The sequence below is a fragment of the Ambystoma mexicanum genome, chromosome 10, assembly GCF_040938575.1.
Source record: "Ambystoma mexicanum isolate Mex_15411 chromosome 10, UKY_AmexF1_1, whole genome shotgun sequence".
Classification (NCBI taxonomy): domain Eukaryota; kingdom Metazoa; phylum Chordata; class Amphibia; order Caudata; family Ambystomatidae; genus Ambystoma; species Ambystoma mexicanum.
Window position 1 is genome coordinate 1,564,716,911 of NC_090932.1, and position 22,929 is coordinate 1,564,739,839.

Consider the following 22,929-nt stretch of genomic DNA (forward strand, 5'->3'; position numbering starts at 1 on the left):
AACTATTATTCTCACTGCCTGTTTTCCTCCCCATCTAGGTGGTCTTCACATTTCGTGCGTCTAACTCGTTAGACTCGTTGGTAATTGTATATATATTGTATTTGATTGTGATGTGTTGGTTTACTTGAGTTTTATTGTGATTTCTCGCTACGGTCAATGTTACAAAGGCCTTGTAATAAATGTGTCTATATTTTTAATATAACACCTGCTTGGAGTAATTTGTAAGTGTCCTTGCTTTGTGTGCTCATTGCCGGCTTTCAGTCACCCTCACCCCTCTTGAGACCTAGTCTTGACCGCCGCGATCGCTACCTTGATTGGTCTGGCTTGTTCAGAGGTTACCCTGTTCCAAGAAACTAGGCGGGCCTTCTGAACCTCTGCCCCTCCAGGACAGAGTTCAGAAATCCATCTTAACAAATTGGTGTACAGCGGTGGGATACGACTGAAGGTATCCAGTGTTGCGCACGAGCGAAGGCATTTCAAGTTATTCCTACCAGGACACATAGTGAATTGTCATGGTATAACTTTTAAAAGGCCATAGTCCTATCTAACAGTATGGAAACAAATACCTTGTAAACTTTAAATGCTTCTAAATCCGAAACATTGAAAAAGATGTGTGCGGAGAGAGGTGTCTCCTCTCAAGGCACCAAAATGGATATGATCCAAAGAATCATGGCGTGGCAAGAAGCGCAGCTTGACGCTATAACTTCTGAGGACAGTGCGGAAGGAGGTGGGGCTGCTCTCACTGGTAGAACCGACGGTTCTGCCGCTGCACTGGTCCACCGCAACCACGAGGACAGGGAGGATGAGATGTCTAATGTTTCCTCTGCCAGTGTTGATGGGGAGGCCATGCTTGAATTCAAGAAGCAAGAACTGCTGTTTAGGCAGAAGGAGCTTGATTTCAACATGACCAAACTGAAAATCAAACAGGCTGAAAAACAGAAAGACAGGGATCACCAGTTGGAACTGGCCAAGCTTCAGGTTGCAAATGGATCCAAGGGTCCTGGACATGGGTCTGGGGCGTCCTCTCATCCACGGTTTCCGAAAGATCTGCTCAGTGTGTATGAGGAAAAGAATGACGTTATGGACTGGCTGAATGCGTTTGAGTATGCATGTGAAGTTCAACAAGTTGACAATGCTGATAAGATTGCCTGGTTACTCAGCAGACTGCCCCATTCTGGCTGTAGTGCCATAATGGAAATGTCGAAGGCTGAGCAAGCGGATTTCGCAATGTTAAAGCAAACTTTCATTTTAAATTTTGGAAAGACTCCTGCCCAATATTTAAAACGATTCCGAGAGTATTAGAAAAAAGAAGGTGGTACTTGTGTATCTTATGTAACCGAATCCTTAAAAAACTTGACTGGCTGGGTCGAAGGTTATAAGGTTTCAACCTTTGAAGGCATGATAAGTCTTGTCATGCTGGAACATATTTTTGCATCTTCTTCCCCGGAGCTTAAGCAGCATTTGGCCGATTCAAAGGAGATAGATCCTAAGAAGCTGGCCATTGCAGCAGACTTATGTGTGTCACATTGAGTGTCCCATAAGGACAAAACTCATCCTGGTAAGCAGGAGGAAGGGAAAAAGTCCAAAGATAAGGAGGGCGGAGAATCTGATAAATCTTCTTCTCAAAAGGGCCACAAAAAGAAAAATAAGGGTAAGACACAAGAGAACTCACAGGGTAGTGGAGGTCAGCCTCCGAAACAGAACTCTGGTTACAATAAGTCTCCCTATGTAAACAGACCCAATGGATCTTGTTTTGCTTGTGGAGTAACTGACCACGTGAAGGGGGATCCCCGTTGTAAGGTTAAACCTTTGGGGGTCCACTCCGCTAATCTGGCCTTCTCCTCCTACGAGGAAGAAGAGATTACAGGAGCATCCTTCTCCTCAGACTCCTTCCCCAGCGGGATAGAAGCTGAGGTAGTTTTAGTTTCCCTGGTTTCCTGGGAGCCTAAAGTCGCAGAGGCTTATGCTAGGATTCCAGATAATACCAAGCACTACTTTAAAGACAGTGTGCTGATCAATGGAGTGGATACTCCAGCTCTTAGGGATAGTGGGTGCAGTCGAACTGTAGTGGATTCTACCTTGGTAGACTCAGAGGAAGTTGCCAGAGCTACTCTGATGCCCACTAAATTGGCTGACGGCCCACCTCGCATGTTTCCAGTAATACCTGTAAATCTTACTTTAAATGGTACAGCAGTCAGGATTCCAGTAAGCATTCAGAGAAACGTCCCAGGAAAGGTTTTGTTAGGCAATGATCTCAGAGCTTTAGGTCTCGTAGGAGACACGGCCGACAGACCCTGCACACGGTCTCAAACACGGGCAGCGTTGGCCAAGACCAATACGCCGCCCCAGCCAAAGGGGAAACCCAAGGCGAAAGGAGTAAGAAAGTCAAAACGAGGGAAAGAGAACATTCCCCCGAACTCGCCTACCACTGCGGTGGAGGAAGTTGGTCAATCGCCCAGGCCTGATGAGGAGGTGGCGATGCCTAAAGTATTTGACCCCAACGACCATCCTGAACTAAAAGACTTGTTAGTAGAAGGTTGTCCTGACAGGGAAGAATTCAGTAAAGGCCAACGTGAGTGCCCATCTCTGGAAGGCCTAAGGAGACTGGCCTGCTCCCAGCTTGAGGGTGAACCTCCTGGGACGCATCAGATTTATTGGGAAGGTGGACTCCTGTATAGTGAGCCCACAGAGTCTACAGAAGGAGACCATAGGAGGTTGGTGGTTCCCCTTGCTGTAAGACCCTTCATCCTGCAGTTGGTGCATGAAGTGCCCCTTGCTGGTCACCTTGGTATTAAGAGGACCAAGCAAAGGTTATCCATGCACTTCTACTGGCCCAAGATGGGGGTGCAAGTAGAAAGTCACTGCAGGAGTTGTGCCTCCTGCCAGTTATCTGGTAAGAGTGGCTCAACAATCCAAGCTCCATTGGTACCACTCCCAGTTGTGGGAATACCATTCGAAAGGGTAGGGATCGACATTGTTGGTCCCCTTGACCCGTAGACATCCTCAGGCAATAGGTTTATCTTGGTGCTAGTCGACTATGCTACCAGATATCCCGAGGCCATCCCATTGAAAACTGTAACTGCCAAGTCAGTTGCAAAAGCGTTACTTGGCATCTTTACTAGGGTTGGCTTCCCTAAAGAAGTTGTGTCTGACAGAGGCAGCAACTTTATGCATATGCAGGCTATGTGGAAAGAATGTGGGGTCACCTACAAGTTCTCTTCTGCATACCACCTCCAGACCAATGGTGTGGTGGAACGTTTCAACAGAACGTTAAAGAGCATGATTGGGGCTCTGGAAGAACCTCAGAGAAGAAAGTGGGATCTTCTTTTACCATGCTTACTGTTTGCCTACCACAGGAGGGTGTTGGCTTTAGCCCCTTCGAACTTCTGTTCGGTCATCCTGTACGGGGACCCTTAGCCATAGTCAAAAAGGGATGGGAGATGCCCACTCCCCCTGTCACTACCAACGTAGTAGATTATGTGCTGGGGCTCAGAAAACGGATGGTACTTCTGATGGGCTTGGCTAGTGATAAATTGAAGGCAGGACAAGCGCTGGTGAAACATGGTACGACCAGAAAGCTTCCCTCATCAACTTTACACCTGGTCAGCAAGTCCTGATCATGAATCCCATAAGGCCTCGAGCTTTACAGGACAAATCGTCAGGCCCTTACACAGTGGTGGAGCCCCTGGGTGACATCAACTATTTAGTGGACCTTGGAAGGCCTGGACAGGCTCCAAAAGTGTTCCACGTAAATAGGCTGAAGTCTTTCGTCCCAAGAGTCGAAATCCCAGCACTGCTACTGGCTTCAGATGTTGAGGAAGAGGAGTCTGAACCTCTCCCCAACCTGTTCCAAAGCGGTCCTTCAGATAGCTCCTTTGAGGGTGTCCGAGTGGCCCCTCACCCGACTTCTGATCAGCAGACTGAGGTGAAAAGTTTGCATAGGCAGTTTTCCCCCCTGTTTTCACAGCCGCCTGGTTTGACACCTTGGTGCAAACATAACATAGACACAGGACACAGGAGACAGTGTACCTACCAAAAGTAGGGGATACAGGATGTCAGACAAAGTACGGTCTTACATTAAGACCGAGGTCAACAAGATGTTCGACCTTGGGGTGATTGAACCCTCTAGTAGTCCTTTGTCCAGCCCTGTGGTTTTGGTTCCAAAGACAGGCACTTCTGAACTGAGGTTCTGCGTGGATTACAGGGCTCTGAATGCTGTCACCAAGACAGATGCCTCGAACAGATGAGCTGGTGGATACTTTGGGTGCCTCCAAGTACCTCAGCACGTTTGACCTCACTGCTGGCTCTTGGCAAATAGCTTTAGCAGAACATGCCAAGGAGAAGACAGTGTTTTCTACTCCAGACGGCCTTTACCAATTCAGGGTAATGCCGTTCGGGTTGAAGAATGCACCTGCCACTTTCCAGAGGCTTGTGAATCATGTGTTGAATGGGTTGCACGAATTCTGCCTTGCATATCTGGATGATATAGCAGTTTTCAGTGCCACCTGGGAAGACCATGTGAAACACCTCGGGATTGTGCTCCAGGCTCTTCAGAAAGCACACTTGACCATAAAGGCTAGTAAATGCCAGATTGGACAAGGCTCAGTGGTTTACCTTGGACATGAAGTAGGTGGAGGGAGGATACAGCCTCTTCCCAGTAAAGTACAAGCAGTACAAGACTGGCCTACCCCCACTACACAGACCCAAGTGGGAGCCTTCTTAGGACTCACAGGGTATTACCGCAACTTCATGGCAGACTATGGCACCATAACTGCCTCTCTGACTGCCCTCCGAAGAAACCCAAGAAGGTAACTTGGACCGACGAGTGTGAGAAGGCCTTCAACGGCTTAAAATAATCCTTGTGCCAGGCCCCTGTCCTCAGGGACCCTGATTATCAAAGACCTTTTATTGTGCAGACGGACGCCTCTAACACTGGAATAGGAGCTGTACTATCGCAAGTGGATGAGAAGGGTAAGGAACACCCTATTGGTTTCATTAGTCGCCAGTTTAAGGACAGAGAGCTCAGATGGTCCACAGTGGAGAAAGAATGTTTCTCTGTTGTGGGGGCCCTACGGAAGCTGAGGCCCTACCTCTATGGGACCCACTTCACTGTGCAAACTGACCATAAGCCCTTAATGTGGCTAATGAACATGAAGTGAGAGAATCCAAAGTTGCTTAGGTGGTCCATAAGTCTACAAGGCTTCGACTTCACTATTGAGCATAGGCCAGGTGTCCAACATAGCAATGCTGATGGGTTGTCCAGAATGTTTAACCGACCTGAACAAGAGACTCATCCAGGGGTGGATTAGTTCCCCCTGTCCATAGTCTGGGAGGGGCGAGTGTTAGGAAAGATTTCTTAATTGTGGGTAATTTGCCTTCCCTGTGGCAACCCCTAAAATGTTTTGCTGTTGTTTTCACCATGATCTAGACTTTTCCAGAGAAGTGCAGCCTTCAGCCGCACTCCTCTGGGCTTTCGTTCCATTCTTACGGGGAAACTGACATGCCCTTAACACAGTCAGTACCGGGAAACGTTTTCCGTAGTTCTTTTATCATGTTGCAGCTTTCGCGCAACATGGCACAAGAGGGCACTGTAAGCTAAGTTACTGCTCTCTTGGGTCTCTAGTCTTCTATAGGCCCTAGATACTCTCTTTGGATTGTTAACGAACGGTGCAAGTGAATCACGGACGGGACTGGTGGCAGCAATCGTTTCTTTGTGTTTTGAGCTCCTTTTGGCTGCTTAAGCGCGTTTCTCATGCTTAGCCCACAATGGTGGCCTGGCTCCCAAAATGGCCAGTCCACGAGGCTCTTTGTCCTGTCCGCTGACCGTCTTGCCCCCTTCACCTTCCCCAGGTCGAGCCGACCCAGGGCCTTCCTTATTTGGGCATGTACTTTCCCGCAAAACACAGATGCTTTCGCAGCCTTCTACAGGCCTTGTGTGTGCCTCCAGGATGTGGGCTGGGATGTCTGGTCCCAATACACATCCTGGGTGCCAGAGAGTCTAGTGTGTCGTGAATGCCTGGGACCACTGTGGTCCGTGATAGGTCCACATATGGTGTGAGTGTTTTGTGAGCAGATCTCCCATTGGGTCCCCTCTGTTTTGGCACGAAGGGAACCGTGGATAAAAGGAGGCATGGAAACACCACTACCATGTCGATCTCCTGAGTTCACACGAACGAAGGAATACAGGAGCCAAGTATCCTGCAACTATGAGGCTGAACCGAGGAATCACTGGTGACCCGCTGACGGACTGCCCCTCTGCACTGCTGTCGCTTGGTGAAACCCTTTCTACCTCTGATCGAACGAGAAGGCCTGTACTGACATTTCGACCCCTTGGAATAGTGGGAACAACTATTCTCGGCATCTTCACCATCTCCTGCACGTAAGCCTTCGGAAGTGTCTCTGGGCCATCCAGTGGACTGACCAGCCTACCCAGGAGTCTTGCTCTGTAACCGCCGTCAGGTTGTGTTGTATTACGAGTCCTTGTCACTCTCACACGATTCGTACACTTGGCCTTCCCAGGTCTGAAGTGAGTATTGTATATTGGGCTGAAATACACACAGCCACTCCGTGGCCTTGCTGTGGTAACAAACTGTGCGGGTTCACTGTGTTTGGGACATCCTCAACTCTAACTTCTGCTGCTGCGGAATCTACATCCCCTGCTCGTATCTGAATCTGCCAGCACTGAAACTGACGCGGAGAAGCCTGGGTCTGCCTGCATCGGGGACCGGTGAGTAGCATCGCTAGGAACTGGTCGCCCTCCTGCATTAGCCCATAGCTTTTCCCTGCCTTTCCGTACTCGCGTTCTGCTTCTGCCCACAGTGGAGGCTGCGCTTGAGTCGCGGAGCTCTGTTCATCTTCATTTGTTCATCGAACTAAACTGCCTGATTCCCTCGAAGAGACTCCCCTTTGCCCGTTGGCACCAGCGTGTGCAGGTACCTTTGAGCACAAGGCTCCACTCTTCGTAGGGCTCAGACTTCCTTTTAGTTAGGTGCCTCTGAAGGCGGACTGGGTCTAACTATTATTTGCACTGCCCATTTTCCTCCCCATCTAGGTGGTCTTCACATTTCGTGCGTCTAACTCGTTAGACTCGTTGGTAATTCTATATATATTGTATTTGATTGTGATGTGTTGGTTTACTTGAGTTTTATTGTGATTTCTCGCTACGGTCAATGTTACAAAGGCCTTGTAATAAATGTGTCTAGTTTTTAATATAACACCTGCTTGGAGTAATTTGTAAGTGTCCTTGCTTTGTGTGCTCATTGCGGGCTTTCAGTCACTCTCACCCCTCTTGAGACCTAGTCTTGACCGCCGTGATCGCTACCTTGATTGGTCTGGCTTGTCCAGAGGTTACCCTGTTCCAAGAAACTAGGCTGGCCTTCTGAACCTCTGCCCCTCCAGGACAGTGTTCAGAAATCCATCTTAACAGTAATTACCAGTTTGCTCATATTTCTCCAGCAGTGTTCATTTTTGGGAAAAGTGCACAAGATAAGTTACAAGATGTCACTAGCCCAATAATATCTAAGGATATTAATGGGGGAAAACAATATAAAGGAATCCCTGTTTGCTTAAACCATAAGCTCAATCAATCTATTGAGGAGGCCGATTTAGACGACTCTTTTTTGCTTATGGCAGATGCCACTGGTGATTTGCTCAAAGAAATCATTGACTTAGATATGCCATCAGGGAGAGTGCAAACTAAGGGTAAGGAAGGGAGAAGTCTATCGGAGGGGGCTTTTAAGTGGTCCACCATTAGAGATACTATTATGTTGGGAAAACAACAAGGGGGTAAACAAGAAACCTATATTAGCCCAGTATTAGAAACATCCAAGATTTGCATACATAAAAAGATAGCATCTACCCAAACTGATGAGGAAAGACACTAGCATCTACCCAAACTGATGAGGAAAGACACAATCGATTTAAAACAATAGATAGTGCCACTGAATCAGATCCCATAACATCGGATAGCCCTATTGTAGGTAAGGATAAACATGAAAAATCATGTTTGGATAGGGAGGATAGAGGAGGTTCTCTTCTACTACTCCTATCTAACCTACACATTAGTTTGAATTTGGCCTTGAAAACCCTGGGTGTGTCCCAAGAGATACTCGGTGGTACCATGCTGGGCCAACAAGCCGCCTTCAATCAATTAATTACACGTTTGGCATTTTTGGAGGGCCTTGCGGAAGGTAAGGCTGATAAGGATCATAACATTAAAGAACATTAAAGAACAGAAGCAATATGAGAAATACAGAGAGGACCAAGATAGGAGGTTGGCAACCATGGATGCTAAAATTACCACTCTGTTGGAAATTATGCTTTCCGAGGATTGCCTACCTCATCAGATAGAGGGATAGTGGACCAAGAATTCCCTACACAAGGAGGTAAGAAATTACAAAATAATAACCAAGGAAAGGATTTGATTTGTCCAGACAGTCCTTCGGTTCTATTGGATGCTATTGTAAAAGGAACAGGGGATTATAATAAAGAACAGGATATAGAAAATCTTAGTGCTCAGGAGAATGAGAGGGGAATGTCCAAGGAGGGGGAATGTTTGAATATTAGTAGTGAAGATGCCATAATTATTCAGCAAACCCCCACTAAAAAGGGGCAAAAATGTAAACAAAAGATAAAACATATGGAGAAAAATTAAGTAGATCCGATATCGGAAACGAGTAGAACAACGGAGCCCAATGAAGTATGTCCTGTTAATAGCTCTAACTATGACATCAATGAGGTAGCCCAATCCCCTGTGTATAGACGTAAAAAAACAAAAAGACAAGTTAGGATGCTCATAAAAACATGCCCAACACGAAAACTAAAGGCAGAAATTCCAATCTTAAAGCAATTAGGAATATTTCTATCCAAAAAGAGATTGATGATAGTGGGGTAGCTAAGGGCTTAAATATTGAAGAAGGCCAGGTGCAGGGGGAAGTTATTAATAGAGGGCCTCCAATGAGGGGGGAAAACAACTTAAACCCTAATATAGAAGAGAGCAATTTATTGAGAATTAGGCAAGACCACCCACAAACTAAGCAAACCAAGATGACAGCTTTAGGTAAAATAATTAGCACCAAACATGCTAGAACATCAATAGGTACGCAACACATTATTCCTCCTCCCATCGCCCAAGTAATGGCACATTCCAATATGCCCTCTTCTAATGGACCGATTGATGTGGTCGAGTGGGGGAGTGGTTCTACCCTTAATAATGTGGTGGTAAGTCCCCTAGATACGCCGACATCTAAAACTCAAGATTCTAAGGGAAATGCATTAGCAACATTTTCTGTAGAGAACACTAAGATCCAATCGACTCTGGCCCAGACACTTCCTAGGATCCATACAGGTAAGATTTTGGGTTGGATTAATAATAATAAAATAAAATAATAATAAAATTGACCCCCAGGCAAATCTAAATAGAACTTTAGAAATGTGTTCAAAAAAATTCCTTTATTGCGGGCTATAACAACAGATGATATAGACGCTATTTCATTACCTGATTATAACAACCCTCGAATGGTAAATTGTTTTCATTCAGTGATGGTTGCAGATATCGTACGTGCCCAAGAAAAAAATCTTAATTCTTTGGGCTATGATCTAATCACACTAGCAGACGATAAAGAGGCCGACAATTTCCTTCAATATAAGGAACCAAGTAACTCCCAAATAGAAGAAATCACCCATCTGGATAATAAAAAAGTAGAAACTTTAGATCCAGGATTGGCCCTAATTTCCAGTTTTCTAAACAGTGGTAAGGATTGGGCATGGGTGCAACCAGTGCTTAAAACTTTAGAGACCCTTAGACAAGGCAATGGATGTTCCTAACTATGTTAATATTGACGTCATTTCCTGGAACTCATGCGGGGGATCTCATCTAAACACGTTTTTGACTAAAGGGGAAAATTATACCTGCCCCCGTATATATTTTTTCCAGGAAACTATGATGTTGTCTGATATGTATATAGAAGGTTTTTATACCTTCTCCTCAATAGCATCGAGGGGGCTTACCGAGCGGCCAAGTGGTGGTCCGATTATTGCTGTGGATCGTAATTTGGGGTTTATGGCTCTGTGATTTTTAAGAGTGAGTGGCTTCCAGGCATTGTCTGATCGTCAGAGAATAGCGTATATCCTATCCTCCTGTTGAATATATATTGGAATCCACTAAAGGTGCCCATAGATACAATGGAGGATTCTCTTGGAGGGATACTGGGGGGTTGGTTTGAGAAGGGGTATGGTAATCGTATTATTATAGGAGGTGATTTCAATTTGGCCTGTGCTCAGGGAGCCATGTTAAATGAAAGAGGGGTTATCCCTAAAATACTTCATCCTAAGCTCAAGAGAGGTATATGGTGGGATAAATTCCTTGACCATTGGGACCCTTGGACTTTTAGATCATGCCTCGGATTGGAATTTGCCCAAATATACCTGGAAAAGAGGAAGTAACAGTTCCAGAATTGACTTTTTTAATGTATCCAATAGTTGGAAACAGGCTTGTTGAAAATTGACACTCATGGAGGTAGAGTTGGGTGATCACATCCCCCTGTGCTTTTCCCTATCGCTTTTAGGTTTTGGTACACACATTAACCCTATGTTGATGGGCGCAAAGGCTTCAAATAACAGGAGAAGGATTGTATGGAATAAGAAAATTATTAAGAAATGTTATACTTTGGTGTTAGAAAACCCTAGAGTCTCATCGAATTAGTGGAGAAGAGAATCCCTTATTAGGGGGATTTTACTACAACAATATTATATTGTCATGTGTCTACAAAATCAATAGGATAGGTGTTATGGAGAAGTTGAAATTTAGGGAGAAGATTAGTGATCCTAGAGTCCAAAGATCCAAGTGCACCAAAAATAGGAAACTAAAGATTCTGAAGAAACTACCCATCTCTTTTGCTGAGTTACAACTCAGGAAGAAAAAAAATTATCATGAAACACACAAATTTGATCAAGTCCCTGAATATCGATCATCATCTTGAAGTTCATCAGTTGATGATGCACAATCTCTGTAAGGGCAGAGAGGTTAAATTTTGGGCTACTATTAACAACATGTTTAGGCCGACTAAAGACCAACTTGATTGCCCTGTCCAAGCAGAGGTATGGTGCTCTTATTACAAGAAAAAGTTTGCATTGCCTTCTGCCCTCTCTAGGGAACAGGACATGGATTTAGGTCCTCCAGAGGTGGGCGATTGTCCGTGGGATTTTGAGGACATTATGTGGGCCATCAATAAACTCAAACCATCCAGAGCACCGGGCCCCGACGGCATTCCTCCTTTTGTAATAAAGACAGCACCTGAAATGTGGGCTAAACTGTTGAAACCCATATTTGATGATATTTTTAAAAACCATACCATTCCGAAATCTTGGACCCAAAGTATTATTGTACCCATATTCAAAAAAGGAGATGTTCTCAACCCCAAGAACTATAGACCCATAACACTTTTAGATGCAGCTAGTAAGATCTTTGGCATTCTTCTCCTAAGGGATCTTAATAAAGTGATTAGAAGAAATGCCTGTTTTAATAAATTTCAGGTGGGCTTCAGAGAGGGTTTAGGAACAGATTTAAATGGGGACATTCTGGCCCATCTGAGAGATACTGTCCATCAAACTAACATGGGTGAAGTTTTTATGGCATCCTTGGATCTTTCCAATGCCTTTGACGGAGTTATCAGAACAAGATTGTGGACTAAAATGTTAGGAATGAATTTTCCCCGTAAGATTGTCCAACTCCTGGCTTTGCTGCATAACAATACCTCGGTCTGGGTTCGTTTGACTCAGGAAGGTACGTTATCTGATGCCATTGACACTAAGGTTGGGGTTAAACAGGGCTGTTCACTTGCTCCCACGCACTTCAACCTATATGTCAGCGATGTGGAGGACATGTGGCAGGGCCCTTCCATTGCGCCGGTTAGGTTGGGGAGCTTGGCTATTGAGTGGATGGCCTTTGCTGATGATTTTATTCTCTTTGATCGTTCTCCTCGTGGCCTGCGTAGAAAGATGGATATTTTCTATCAGTACGCGATAGCGAACAACCTTTCCCCGAATGCATCCAAATCTCGAACGATTGTGGTTACTAAGAAAAGAGCCAATAAGTCCTATATTTGGAAGATGGGAGATGAACAGGTGGAACAGGTCCAGGCAATAACATATTTAGGTTATAATTTTACTAACAAATCTACTTTGAAGATGTGGAAAATGAGCCTGGAAGAGAAAATGTTAAAACTAAAGGGTCAAATTAAATTTTTGAAGATCAGGGTATGTACATTTTCGCTCCTACCGATACAACGTTTCTATCTTGCAAAATGTGAGCCGGTCCTTTTGTATGGTTTGGATATCTGCACCTATCATATGAGCACATGGCTGAATGTGGTTCCGGGGAAAATGTGGAAAGAAGTACTGGGCCTATCTATGGCAGTCCCCAATGCCATTATTCGACATGAGTTTTGTCTTACTTCACTCAAAGCAAGATACTTATGGAGGGAGCTATCCTTCTATAGAAAGATAAATGATCCAGCCGTAAACACCCTCTATGAGCTGTTGAATAGGGTTGTTAAATCCGGATGAGTAAAATCCATCAGAAAGTTTGGTGATAAAATGAATTGTTTATTAGATAGTCTAGGGTTTTGCCTAGAAGATCTGGTAGAGCGGCCCGGACTAGTCAAAAGATCTCTATTTATGGCAGATTGGGTGGACACAGTAAACAGTATAGAGTCCTACTCCTCATATAAGGAATATGCTAACTTTGCTCATGCAAGGGAATGCATTCCTCTCTACTTACAAAGATTCCTGTGTGATAAGGCGAGATTAACATATATGCGCTTTAGATTTAACCATATGCCGACCTTAAAAAGGATTAAGCACTGGGGATATAAAGAAGAGGTGCTTAACCAAAATCGTATTAGTCTAACATGTTGCTTCTGTGAAGAAATTAACATCTTAGAAACTTTAAAGCACCTTGTTCTTTTTTGTACTCATTTTGAGCCCAAACGAACATTCTATTTTAAAGATAGATTTAATAGAGATCTTGCGATGTCTAGCCATTTGTTTTGGAGTCGTTGCATGTGGGGAGTAAATGTTTCTTTAATCCTAGCATTGAATCCATTGCTTCAAAATATAATGGAGGAATTGGAAACTAAGAATTTAATATGCAAAAATGTACAAAGTAATTAGAGAACAATATTAATTAAGGGCTGACACAGGATTTTATTGAAATTCTTTTTTTAGAAATACTTGTGTATTTATGTGATTTTCTGTATGAAATCTCCTTTTATCGATTAGTTGAGAATTGTATATGCTGTATTATAAACTAATGAAATGTATATTTGCATTGTGTATGAAATGTATAAGGTTTTATGCAAACCAAAAATGCAACAATTAAAAAGATAAAATAAAAAAAAGTATGGCATCCTGGTATAAGGCCTCTTGCGTAAGACCTCTTAGAAATGGCATCCTGGTATAAGGACACTTGATGTAAGACCTCTTAGAGCATGGCATCCTGGTATAAGGCCTCTTGGTATAGGACCTCTTGGGGTAAGGCCTCTTAGAGCATGGCATCCTGGTATAAGGCCTCTCGGTGTAAGACCTCTTAGAGCATGGCATCTTGGTATAATGCCTCTCGGTGTAAGACCTCTTAGAGCATGGCATCCTGGTATAAGGCCTCTTGGTATATGACCTCTTGGGGTAAGGCCTCTTAGAGCATGCCATACTGGTATATGGCCTCTTGGTGTAAGACCTCTTAGAGCACGGCATCCTGGTATAAGGCCTCTTGGTGTAAGACCTCTTAGAGCACGGCATCCTGGTATAAGGCCTCTTAGAGAATGGCATACTGGTATAGGGCCTCTTGGTGTAAGACCTCTTAGAGCATGGCATCCTGTTATAAGGCCTCTTAGAGCACAGCATCCTGGTATAAGGCCTCTTAGTGTAAGACCTCTTAGAGCACGGCATCCTGGTATAAGGCCTCTTGGTGTAAGACCTCTTAGAGCACGGCATCCTTGTATAAGACTCTTATAGCGTTTATTCCTGGAGTAAAGTCCAATGGAGAAGGACCTCAGAGTTGTCCTCTTTCTAGTATACGCTCTCTTGTTGTAAGACCGCTTAGTATACTTTATCCTCGTGTACATTCTCTCTGTAAAGGTCCTCTGAGTGAGGAATATTCTGGTTAAGGGATCTTGGTGTAAGACCTCTCAGTGTGTGACATCCTAGTGTCAGGTTTCTTGGTGTGATACTTCTTAGCATGCATCATGTTGGTGCAAGACCTATTGGTGTAAAACCTCTTAGTTTGCTTCATCTTAGTGTAAGGTCTCCTGGTAAAAGACATCTGAGAAGCTGATACCCTGGTTAAGGGCTCTTGGCGTAGGACCTCGTTGTGTATTTCATCCTGGTGTATGACCTTTTGGTGTATGACCTTTTGGTGTAAGACCTCTTGGCGTACAACATTCTGGTTTGGGACCACTTCGTGTAACACCACTTAGTGTATGACATCCTAGTATCAGATCTCTTGGTTTAAGACCTCTTAATGTGCTTCACGCTGGTGCAAGACCTCTTAGTTTGCTTCATTCTGGTGTGAGGTCCCTTGACTGAGACCTCCTTTTAGAGTACTTATTCCTAGAGTACGGTCTCTTAGTTAAAGACATCTGAGTAGCCCTGGTTAAGGGTTCTTGGTGTAGGACCTCTTTGTGTATACTCTCCTGATGTGTAAGACCTCTTAGCACGCTTCATGATGGTGCACGGCCTGATGGTGTAAGACCTCTTATTGTTCTTCATCCTAGTGCAAGGTGTCTCAGTAAATGACCTGTGTGATTTTATTGTTATGCCCCCTTTTGCAAGACATCCTTGTGCAAGCTCTCTTGGTGTGATATCCCTTAGTGTATGACATTCTGGTGTAAGGCTCCTAAGTCCAAGACCTTTTACTGTATTACATCCTGGTAAGGTTTGTCACTACAAGCCACCTTAGTGTGGGATATTCTGGTTAAGGACTCATTGTGTAATACCTCTTTGTGTACCATATTCTGATGCATAGCCTCTTGGTATCATCTCTCTTGTTGTACGAGATCTGATCTAAGGCCCCTTGGTGCAAGATCTCTTAATGTACAAAATCCTGGTGAAAGGGCACTCGCTATAAGACATTCTAGTGTACACTAGCTTGTATAAGAGCTCATGGTGTATTATCCTTTTGAGTATGATAGCCTGATGCATGGCCTCTTGGTATCATCTCTCCTGATGTATGACATCCTGATCTAAGGCCACATGGTGTTAGACAGGGGTCTGCAATCTGTGGCTCCCCAGATGGTTTGGACTACAACTTCCACGATCCCTCATCATTGACTATGCTGGCTTTGGCTTATACAAAACATCTGGAGAGTCCAAGGTTGCAGAGTCCTGGTGTAAAACCTTTGAGTGCCTGACATTGTCAAATAAGATCTTTTTGGGTTAAACCTCCTGGGCTATGACCCCTTGGTGGAAGCCTCCTGGTGTAAGGCATCTAACTGAAGTACACCCTGGTGGAATGTCTCTTGCTAGACGATCTCTCAGTCTGTAACTCCTGGTTAAGGGATCTTGGTGCAATGCTTATTTGTGTATGATATCCTGGTGCAAGCCCTTTTGGTGTGATGCCTCTTAATGTGCAGTATCCTTATCTAAGGCCCCTTGCTGTAATACCTCTTCCTGTACAATGCTTGAGGTTCTAAAACCTCTGAATGTGCTGGTGCAATGTTACCTGTTGTAAGACCTCTAAGTGTGCAATATCCTGGTGTGAGGTCTCTGAGTCTAAGACCTCTGAGTATGTGACATCCTGATTAAGGCCTCTGTGTATGACATCCTGGTTTAAGGACTCTCGCTGTGATAACTCACAGCGTATGACATCTGTATCTATGGCCTCTGTGTGTGATACTTCTTAGGGTATGAAATGCTGGTTAAGGCCTCTGGTTGTAACACCTCTTAATGCAATTCCTTTTATTGTGCCATATCCTGATCAAAGACCCTTTGCTGTAAAACTGCCTACTCCGCTACATCCTTATGTAAGGTGTCTCGCTGCAAGACATCAACGTTTATGATTCTTGGTGTAAGGCCTTTCATTGTACAATGTCCTTGTGTAAGATCACTTGATTTAGGACTTTTCCGTGTACTACCTCCTGGGTGGTGTAAAAGCCACTCAGTGTGATACCACTAGGTGTACGATATCCTTGTGTAAGGCATCTCCGTTTGATATTCCTGAGTGTACTAACTCCTGGTGTAAGCTCTCTTGGCGTGACACCACTAGGTGCATGATATCCTTTATTATTATTATTATTATTATTGTATTTATTTATTTTTTATTGATACAACCGAAGTAAATCAGCTTTACAATACTTTTTTTCTAAAAAATGAAAAAAGTTGAATCATTGAAATAGAACAATTACAAATACAATTAATGTTACACATCTTAAAAATGGCAGGTCTTAAAAGTTACAAGAAAAAGGAGAAAAAAAAGAAGAAAAAAACCCAGACATTTTAGAATCCCAGAATTAAATCATAAAACCTAAAAATAAAAAAATGCAAACCACCTCCTAGAAATACTCAACAAGAAAAAGTAAAACCCAACCATACAAGGAAAGATAATCTAAACTTAAAGTACTAAAGTCTGCTCATCATATAACCAACTTTGGCAGCTTTACCAAAAATGATCACACCTTGATCATGAATACACACAAAGGATAAGAACCTTTGACAAAAGACAGTTTGAATAATACTGTGCAAATATAAAATACTAAGTCTAATTTTGCAATGTGTATGCTTAATGTGATTTCTTTTGTTAATACTTTGAATTGATCTCTGTTTGAACATGTTTTAATCATTTATTTAATTATTTCTGTTCTCATGGTTTATGTTTTCTGAACAGCTTATGCAAAAAGTTTTTACTGCATTGTCCAGAATTATTATTTTTCATTTTTCTCTGGTTGTACATTGGACATTTTAACCAATTTCCCCCTTTTTTTTCATTAAAAAATGTATGGTCAATGTTTTTGCACCATTTGTTCTCCTTGGTACATTCCTATTTCTCTGACTCTTTAGGAGCAGAATATTCGTTGGTTTGGAAAACTAAGTATAAAACTGGACCTTAACTTTATGGTCATTTTACAGTGAGAGTTACAACTTTTTTTGTTTACCATCATATAACTTTAAATCATTTAAAAAAGTAATAACTGCACTCCTTACTGCTGTCGTTTGACCACAATAACCCATCCACCACATACTTTCGGTTGTCAAGCTTTTAAAATTCCGAAATACCTCTTTAAAGTGCTGTTCACTTTTCTGTCTCAACATTGGGCACTCTGTTATCATATGTCTAAGGGTCTCTGATTGATCAACAACCTCACAAAACCGACAGAAATGATCTTTCACTAATATGGATTTTTGTCTAGCTTGAAGATCTTTGGTTGGCCACAGGTTGAATCTTAGTCGCATGAATTGTTCTCTATGGGTGGGAGATGGCGATTTAAGCAAACACAATTCACAGAGGCCAGCCTTTTTATGCAAAAACGGATTTTTAGGAAAGTCACAATATGTGAGGCATTTCTCTCTTGTAATACGGCAATCATATTGAAATAATTTGGTTTTTGCTCTGTTCGGATTTGCGAGAAGGTCATCTGCAGAGACGTCATCAGCAGCCATAGCATTTATAACAAGGCCACGCCATTGGCATATGAACACGTCATATTAGGGAATTTATTGAGCGCTGACCTATCTTCGGAAGCAATGTATCGCTTTACAATCATAGGGTGAACAACACAGTGAGTGAAGCAGAGAAAAAGGAGCGGGGAGCTAACAGGGGAGTATGGGGAATTGGCAGAAAGGGGGGAAGGCAGTGGGGAGCCGACCACTGAGTCTCAGATAGTGTGGGGAGTGCAGGGTGTGTGGACCTGGGTGTTAAGGAGAAGCCATTCCTTGCGGACGAAGGTCCTGAGCTCTTTCCTGAACTTAAGAAGTAATGGGGCAAGTCTGATGTTAATGGGGAGGAGGTTCCAGAGTCTTGGAACTTAGACAGCGAAGGCCTGTCTTCTGGTTCTTTCCTTCCTGATCGTGGTATAACGCCTCGCTCCCGGTTTGAAACCTCTTAGTGTGCTCCCTCCTGGTGTAAGGCCTCACAGTGTGATACCTCCTGGCACAAGGCCGCTTGGTGTAAGACTGCTTACTCCACTGAATAGTGATTTGAGGTTTCTCGCTACAAGACATCTTAGTTTATCATTCCTGGTGTAAGACCTTATGTTTGTAAGACCTCTAATAGTAAAATATTCTTGTGAAAGATCACTTGATTAAGACATTTTCGTGTGCTACCTCCTTGGTGTGGTGTAAGGCCACTCAGTGTGATACGACTACGTGTACGGTATCCTCGTGTAAGGCATCCCCGTTTCATGTTCCTGAGTGTACTACCTCCTGGTGTAAGCACTCTTGGTGTGATACTGCTAGGTGTACGATATCCTGTTATACAGCCCCACTCCTGGTTTGAAACCTCTTTGTATGCTACCTCCTGGTGCAAGGCCTCTTTGTGTAAGACTTCTTAGGGTACTACCTCCTGGTGTAAGGCATCTTTGTGTAAAATGTCTTAGGGTACTACTTCCTGGTGCGGGGTATCGCAGTGCGATACCTCCTGGTGCAAGGCCTCTTTGTGTAGGACTTCTCAGTATGCTACATCCTAGTGTGAGGCATCTCAGTGTGATACCTCTGGTGCAAGGCCTCTTTGTGTAAGATTTCTTAGCGTACTACCTCCTGGTGTAAGGCCTCTTTGCGTTAGACTTCTCAGGGTACTAAGTCCTGGTGTAGGGTATGGTAGTGTGATACTTACAGGTGTGTGATATCCTGATTAAAGACCTTTGGTGAATGACCTCCTGGTGTAAGGCCTCTTTGTCTAAGACCTTTTAGTGTGCTACCAGCTGCTGTAAGGCATCTTAGTATAACAGTTCTTGTCTTGAGGTGAGACCTTTTAGTGCAAGACCCCCCTTAAGGGAAGGCCACTTAATGTGCAACTTATGTCCGTGGAGCCTCTTATTGTGTGGCCTCTTAGTAAAACACATTGGTAAAAAGTAGGAGAGCTGCAGAGAACAGCAATAACATGTCTATGTTAAAGCACCCTACTGCCCCCTGTGCCGCTCCTACTCCCTTAGCCACACCTCACCTGTGCTTCTCCTCTTCCTGTGTTCAATAATTGCTAGCCGTGCTGCCTTGTTACATATGCTGCCTCTGTAGTTTATGCAATCCCCATTTCCTGTGCTCCCCTCTTCTTCCTCAGTATCTCCCTAACTCTCGTGCTGCCCCCCACATGATGCCCCCCACTGACACCCTGCTCCTTTTGCTGGCCTTGTGCTCTCTGTGCTGGTTCCTACAGTCCCCTGTCCTGCCCAAACCTCTCCCCTGGGCTGGCCTTGGCTTCTGTGAAGCACCTGGTTATATGAAACCCTCTGATTTAGGTTCTAGCCAGCTCAGGCACATAATTTTGGCTACATATGTGTTTACCAGATGACACTAATTTCCCTTGGTATGGTTTTGTCTAAATGTATCAGAATTCGAAGTGGCTAAAACAAATGGCCTGGCCTGTAGTGTCACACATGGCAAGGGGCTACTTGACAACTAGTTTCCTGGTCTGGTAATGACGTGCTGGTAATAATGTTTACCAGCACTTTTACCGGGAGGGAGGATTTATCTCCAGCTAAATGTTGGAGGACCCCAGCGGGATTATCGCCGGGATACCGGCAAACTCGTAATGACCCCCAAAGACTTGAACAATCTAGTTGAAAGGTAATCACATTGCCATATACTTGGTGCTATGCTCACTACGTACCAGATACTTCTCGCTTGGCACGCCAGTGTTTACCATGACTAATGCCGCTCCCCCGTGTGCACAGGTACTTGCTACACCTGGGACCTCTCCCTGTGCCTGCCTGTATTGATCATGCAAGGGAGTTTCCTCTGGTCAAACACTGTCCCGGTTGCCCACCATGCCAAGTGTTTCCACCAGGGGGCATAAATGCTTACCATGCTTGGGACTTCCGCCTGGGTACACTGTGTCGGTGCCACTTGGAGTGAGGGGTCAGGTGGTAGATAAGCTGCCTGCAGATCCGGTCTGTGGACTTCAAGGGGTCGTGATCCTGAAAAGGAAAGGGAGAGTTCAATACGGGTCTTGGGAGGAGTGGGGGCAGAGTACAGAAACTTTGCACCACTGCAAGTGCAAAGCTACACAGAATTAGCCCAAGGATAACATTTGTTTGACCGAGAGCAAAAAACATATACTTTCAATGTATTTTTTCACCAGGGCACTTGGCCCTATTGCTAATAAAGAATTTTATTAGCACTAGCGCAAACTTTGCCTGGGTGCAAACATGAATTGAAAGTATATGTTTGATGCACTAGGGCAATTTTGGCCTTACTGTTTATACCATGAAAAAATGCACTTGCCAAAGTGCAAAGGTTTTCTAATATGGCGCAAATGTGTTTTTGCACTAGCGCAAGCCTTGCCCTAGGCCTGACAGTGTGCAACTTTGCACTTGCACCGGTGCAAGGTTTCTGTAATCTGGCCCCTAGAGTCTTCGCCAACAGATAAAAAGCGCCATGTGGTCACAGAGCAGAGATGCCAACTCTCTTTACCCTGATGGGATTTCCAGGTGACCAGTTACAGCTGGTTCTGACGGGTGGCCGTTGTGCCCTACACATTTTTGGACATTGGACTATCTATGCAGAGAAATCAAAATACGAACTGAGGCCAAAAGACACCAGTAACCAGTTCCAAGATACCACTCATGGTCCTCATTAGCATGTCAGTGGATTTCCAGAAAAAACATATTCCAAGAAGTGGACACGCTAGGAACTAGTTGCACATGGTTAACTGGAATTTACATCCGGGGGGAAGGCGAGCTGTTACTCCTTGTGTAGCTCACCAAATGTTTTGGTTCACAATTTACCTCATATTTTACCAATGACTAAGCTGGCTAGGGCTGATGGGAGTTGAAGTCCAAAACATCTGAAGAACCACATACTGATCAAGCATCTAAAATGTTGTCATTGTCAACCTTTGCTCAACACCCTCCATCCTAAAATGGTACACACTCCAGTGTAAACGAACAGGCAAATATAACTCCTTCCACAAAGTTGCCATCTTGTATGTTGCAAATATTAGAGTGCACAACAGTGTCCACCAGGAGTAATAACGGCAGTCACTGTCAGCATAAATGCTTGTGTTGGATTCCTATACACTTGGCGCTATACACAACTTATACATGTTTCCTTTGTCTGCTTTTGGTCATGAAAGGTATAGTCCACTCGTTTGAGTTTGATACCATTTACATCTTTATTTATGACCATGGGTGCCGACACGTGTTTCGACCATTACAAGGTCTTTATCAAGGCTACAACCATTATTCATAGTTAGTTATACTCTCCCACCTGCACAATTCACTGTCATCCTCTTTATGGGACTCAATATAGCTCAATTAAACATATGCCCTCTACAAGTCGACATAATGAATACATGGCTTCCACTAATTAGCAGCGGAGTCTATTCAGTAAATATAAAGTGCAGGCTTGCAGGTTTATCAGCATGTTGGCTATGCTACAGCCTTCCCATGGCCCTGCGTGGCAGCCCCACAGCTTTGAAACACAATTTACCTGATCTATAAGCACCTTACAAATGCACAATAAATAAATAAAGTAGAGGGGTGGCTCTTGTTAATAATTATTCAATATGTTGTTTATTTTAATGATGTGAGCGAAACAACTCTCTAGCATGCAGAGTTTGGAACCTGCACATTCATTACACCCAAAGTGTACCCAAAGTTCTGATTTGTGTTGTGTGAAAAAGGACACCGCCTGATGCCGCCAACATCAAAGGCCATGCCTCAAATACTGCCTCACTGGAACTGTGCTGCCGAAGAATGCCCCACAACAGTACAGGCACGCCAGGAGGCTGACAGAGGGTTTAGGGTACAGCTCTCGCAGCACATCTGTCACGTCCCTAGAAGTTCCCGTTGTTCCCGATGTCACCCCCAAAGCACAAGACCCCATACCTCCACTATGCCCCATCCGCAGGCTAGGATCCACCGCTGCCTTCTTCCCGTATTCCAGGGCGGCAGCGCCAACGGCCAGCCCACCACCGCGGACGCCCGCTCCATTGGCGTATTCCGTGGCAGTTGTGGGATCGGCCTCGTTTCCTGCTTCCGCGTCACGTGGCCAACACCTCCCACTCACGTGTAACAACAACACGATCACGTGATGCGGGTGCGGACCACGTGATCAGAAGACAAACGTAGTGCCACTATTTAAACGCTCGGATACGAGTGTTCAGTGCTTCACAGCTGTTCTCATGACTACTGTTTGGCGCTACGTTCATATTTGGCTCATTTGGAATTCGACCTTTGGATTGTTTCACAGACTGTTTCTTGGATTGCCCTGTGTTCTGGCTCTTGGATATTGGAACTCTGGTTACGAATCACAGACTGCATTTGGTCTTCCATTCTGTTACTCGCCTTGGTTTTGTTTTTTCTGGACTTCTTGGTGGACTCCATCAACAGGTGGGCCCAGTGCCTTCAGGAACTTCACCTACCTTTTTGGGAGGAACAACCTGCATCGAAGGCAAGACACTGGTGGGTCCCGGAATCCCTCACTAGGTTTAACTGAACCGCATCTATCAGCCATTGGTAAGACCGTTTCTTTCTTCTTGTTTGGTTTGTGATTATTGTTGTGGCTAGTTACTTAACCAGTGTTTATTTGCAGTGGCCCAGGGGTTCCCAGAAGTTCGTGGCTCCGGAAGATCATCTCCCACCTGTGGCCTCAAGGGCTGCACAGAGAGTGACATTTGTAGTCTCCCTGTGCGGCACTTGTGGACGGAGGTATCCTCGTTCTACACGACAGTCAAGACATAACAGACTGTGAAGCCGCCCTGTCGTGTAGGCGATGGAGGGGGCC

The 22,929-nt window shown here is 44.4% G+C and overlaps 1 protein-coding gene across 1 annotated transcript in view; it reads right to left on the reverse strand.

Moving 5' to 3' along the window:
* The window catches only part of LRRC75B (leucine rich repeat containing 75B), a 270,255-nt gene that overhangs the window by 20,638 nt on the left and 226,688 nt on the right, over positions 1 to 22,929 (reverse strand). Inside the window, exon 3 of the mRNA XM_069619869.1 lies at positions 20,008 to 20,120. Coding sequence (XP_069475970.1) covers positions 20,008 to 20,120 — 113 coding nt within the window. The remainder of the gene's footprint in view (positions 1 to 20,007; positions 20,121 to 22,929) is intronic.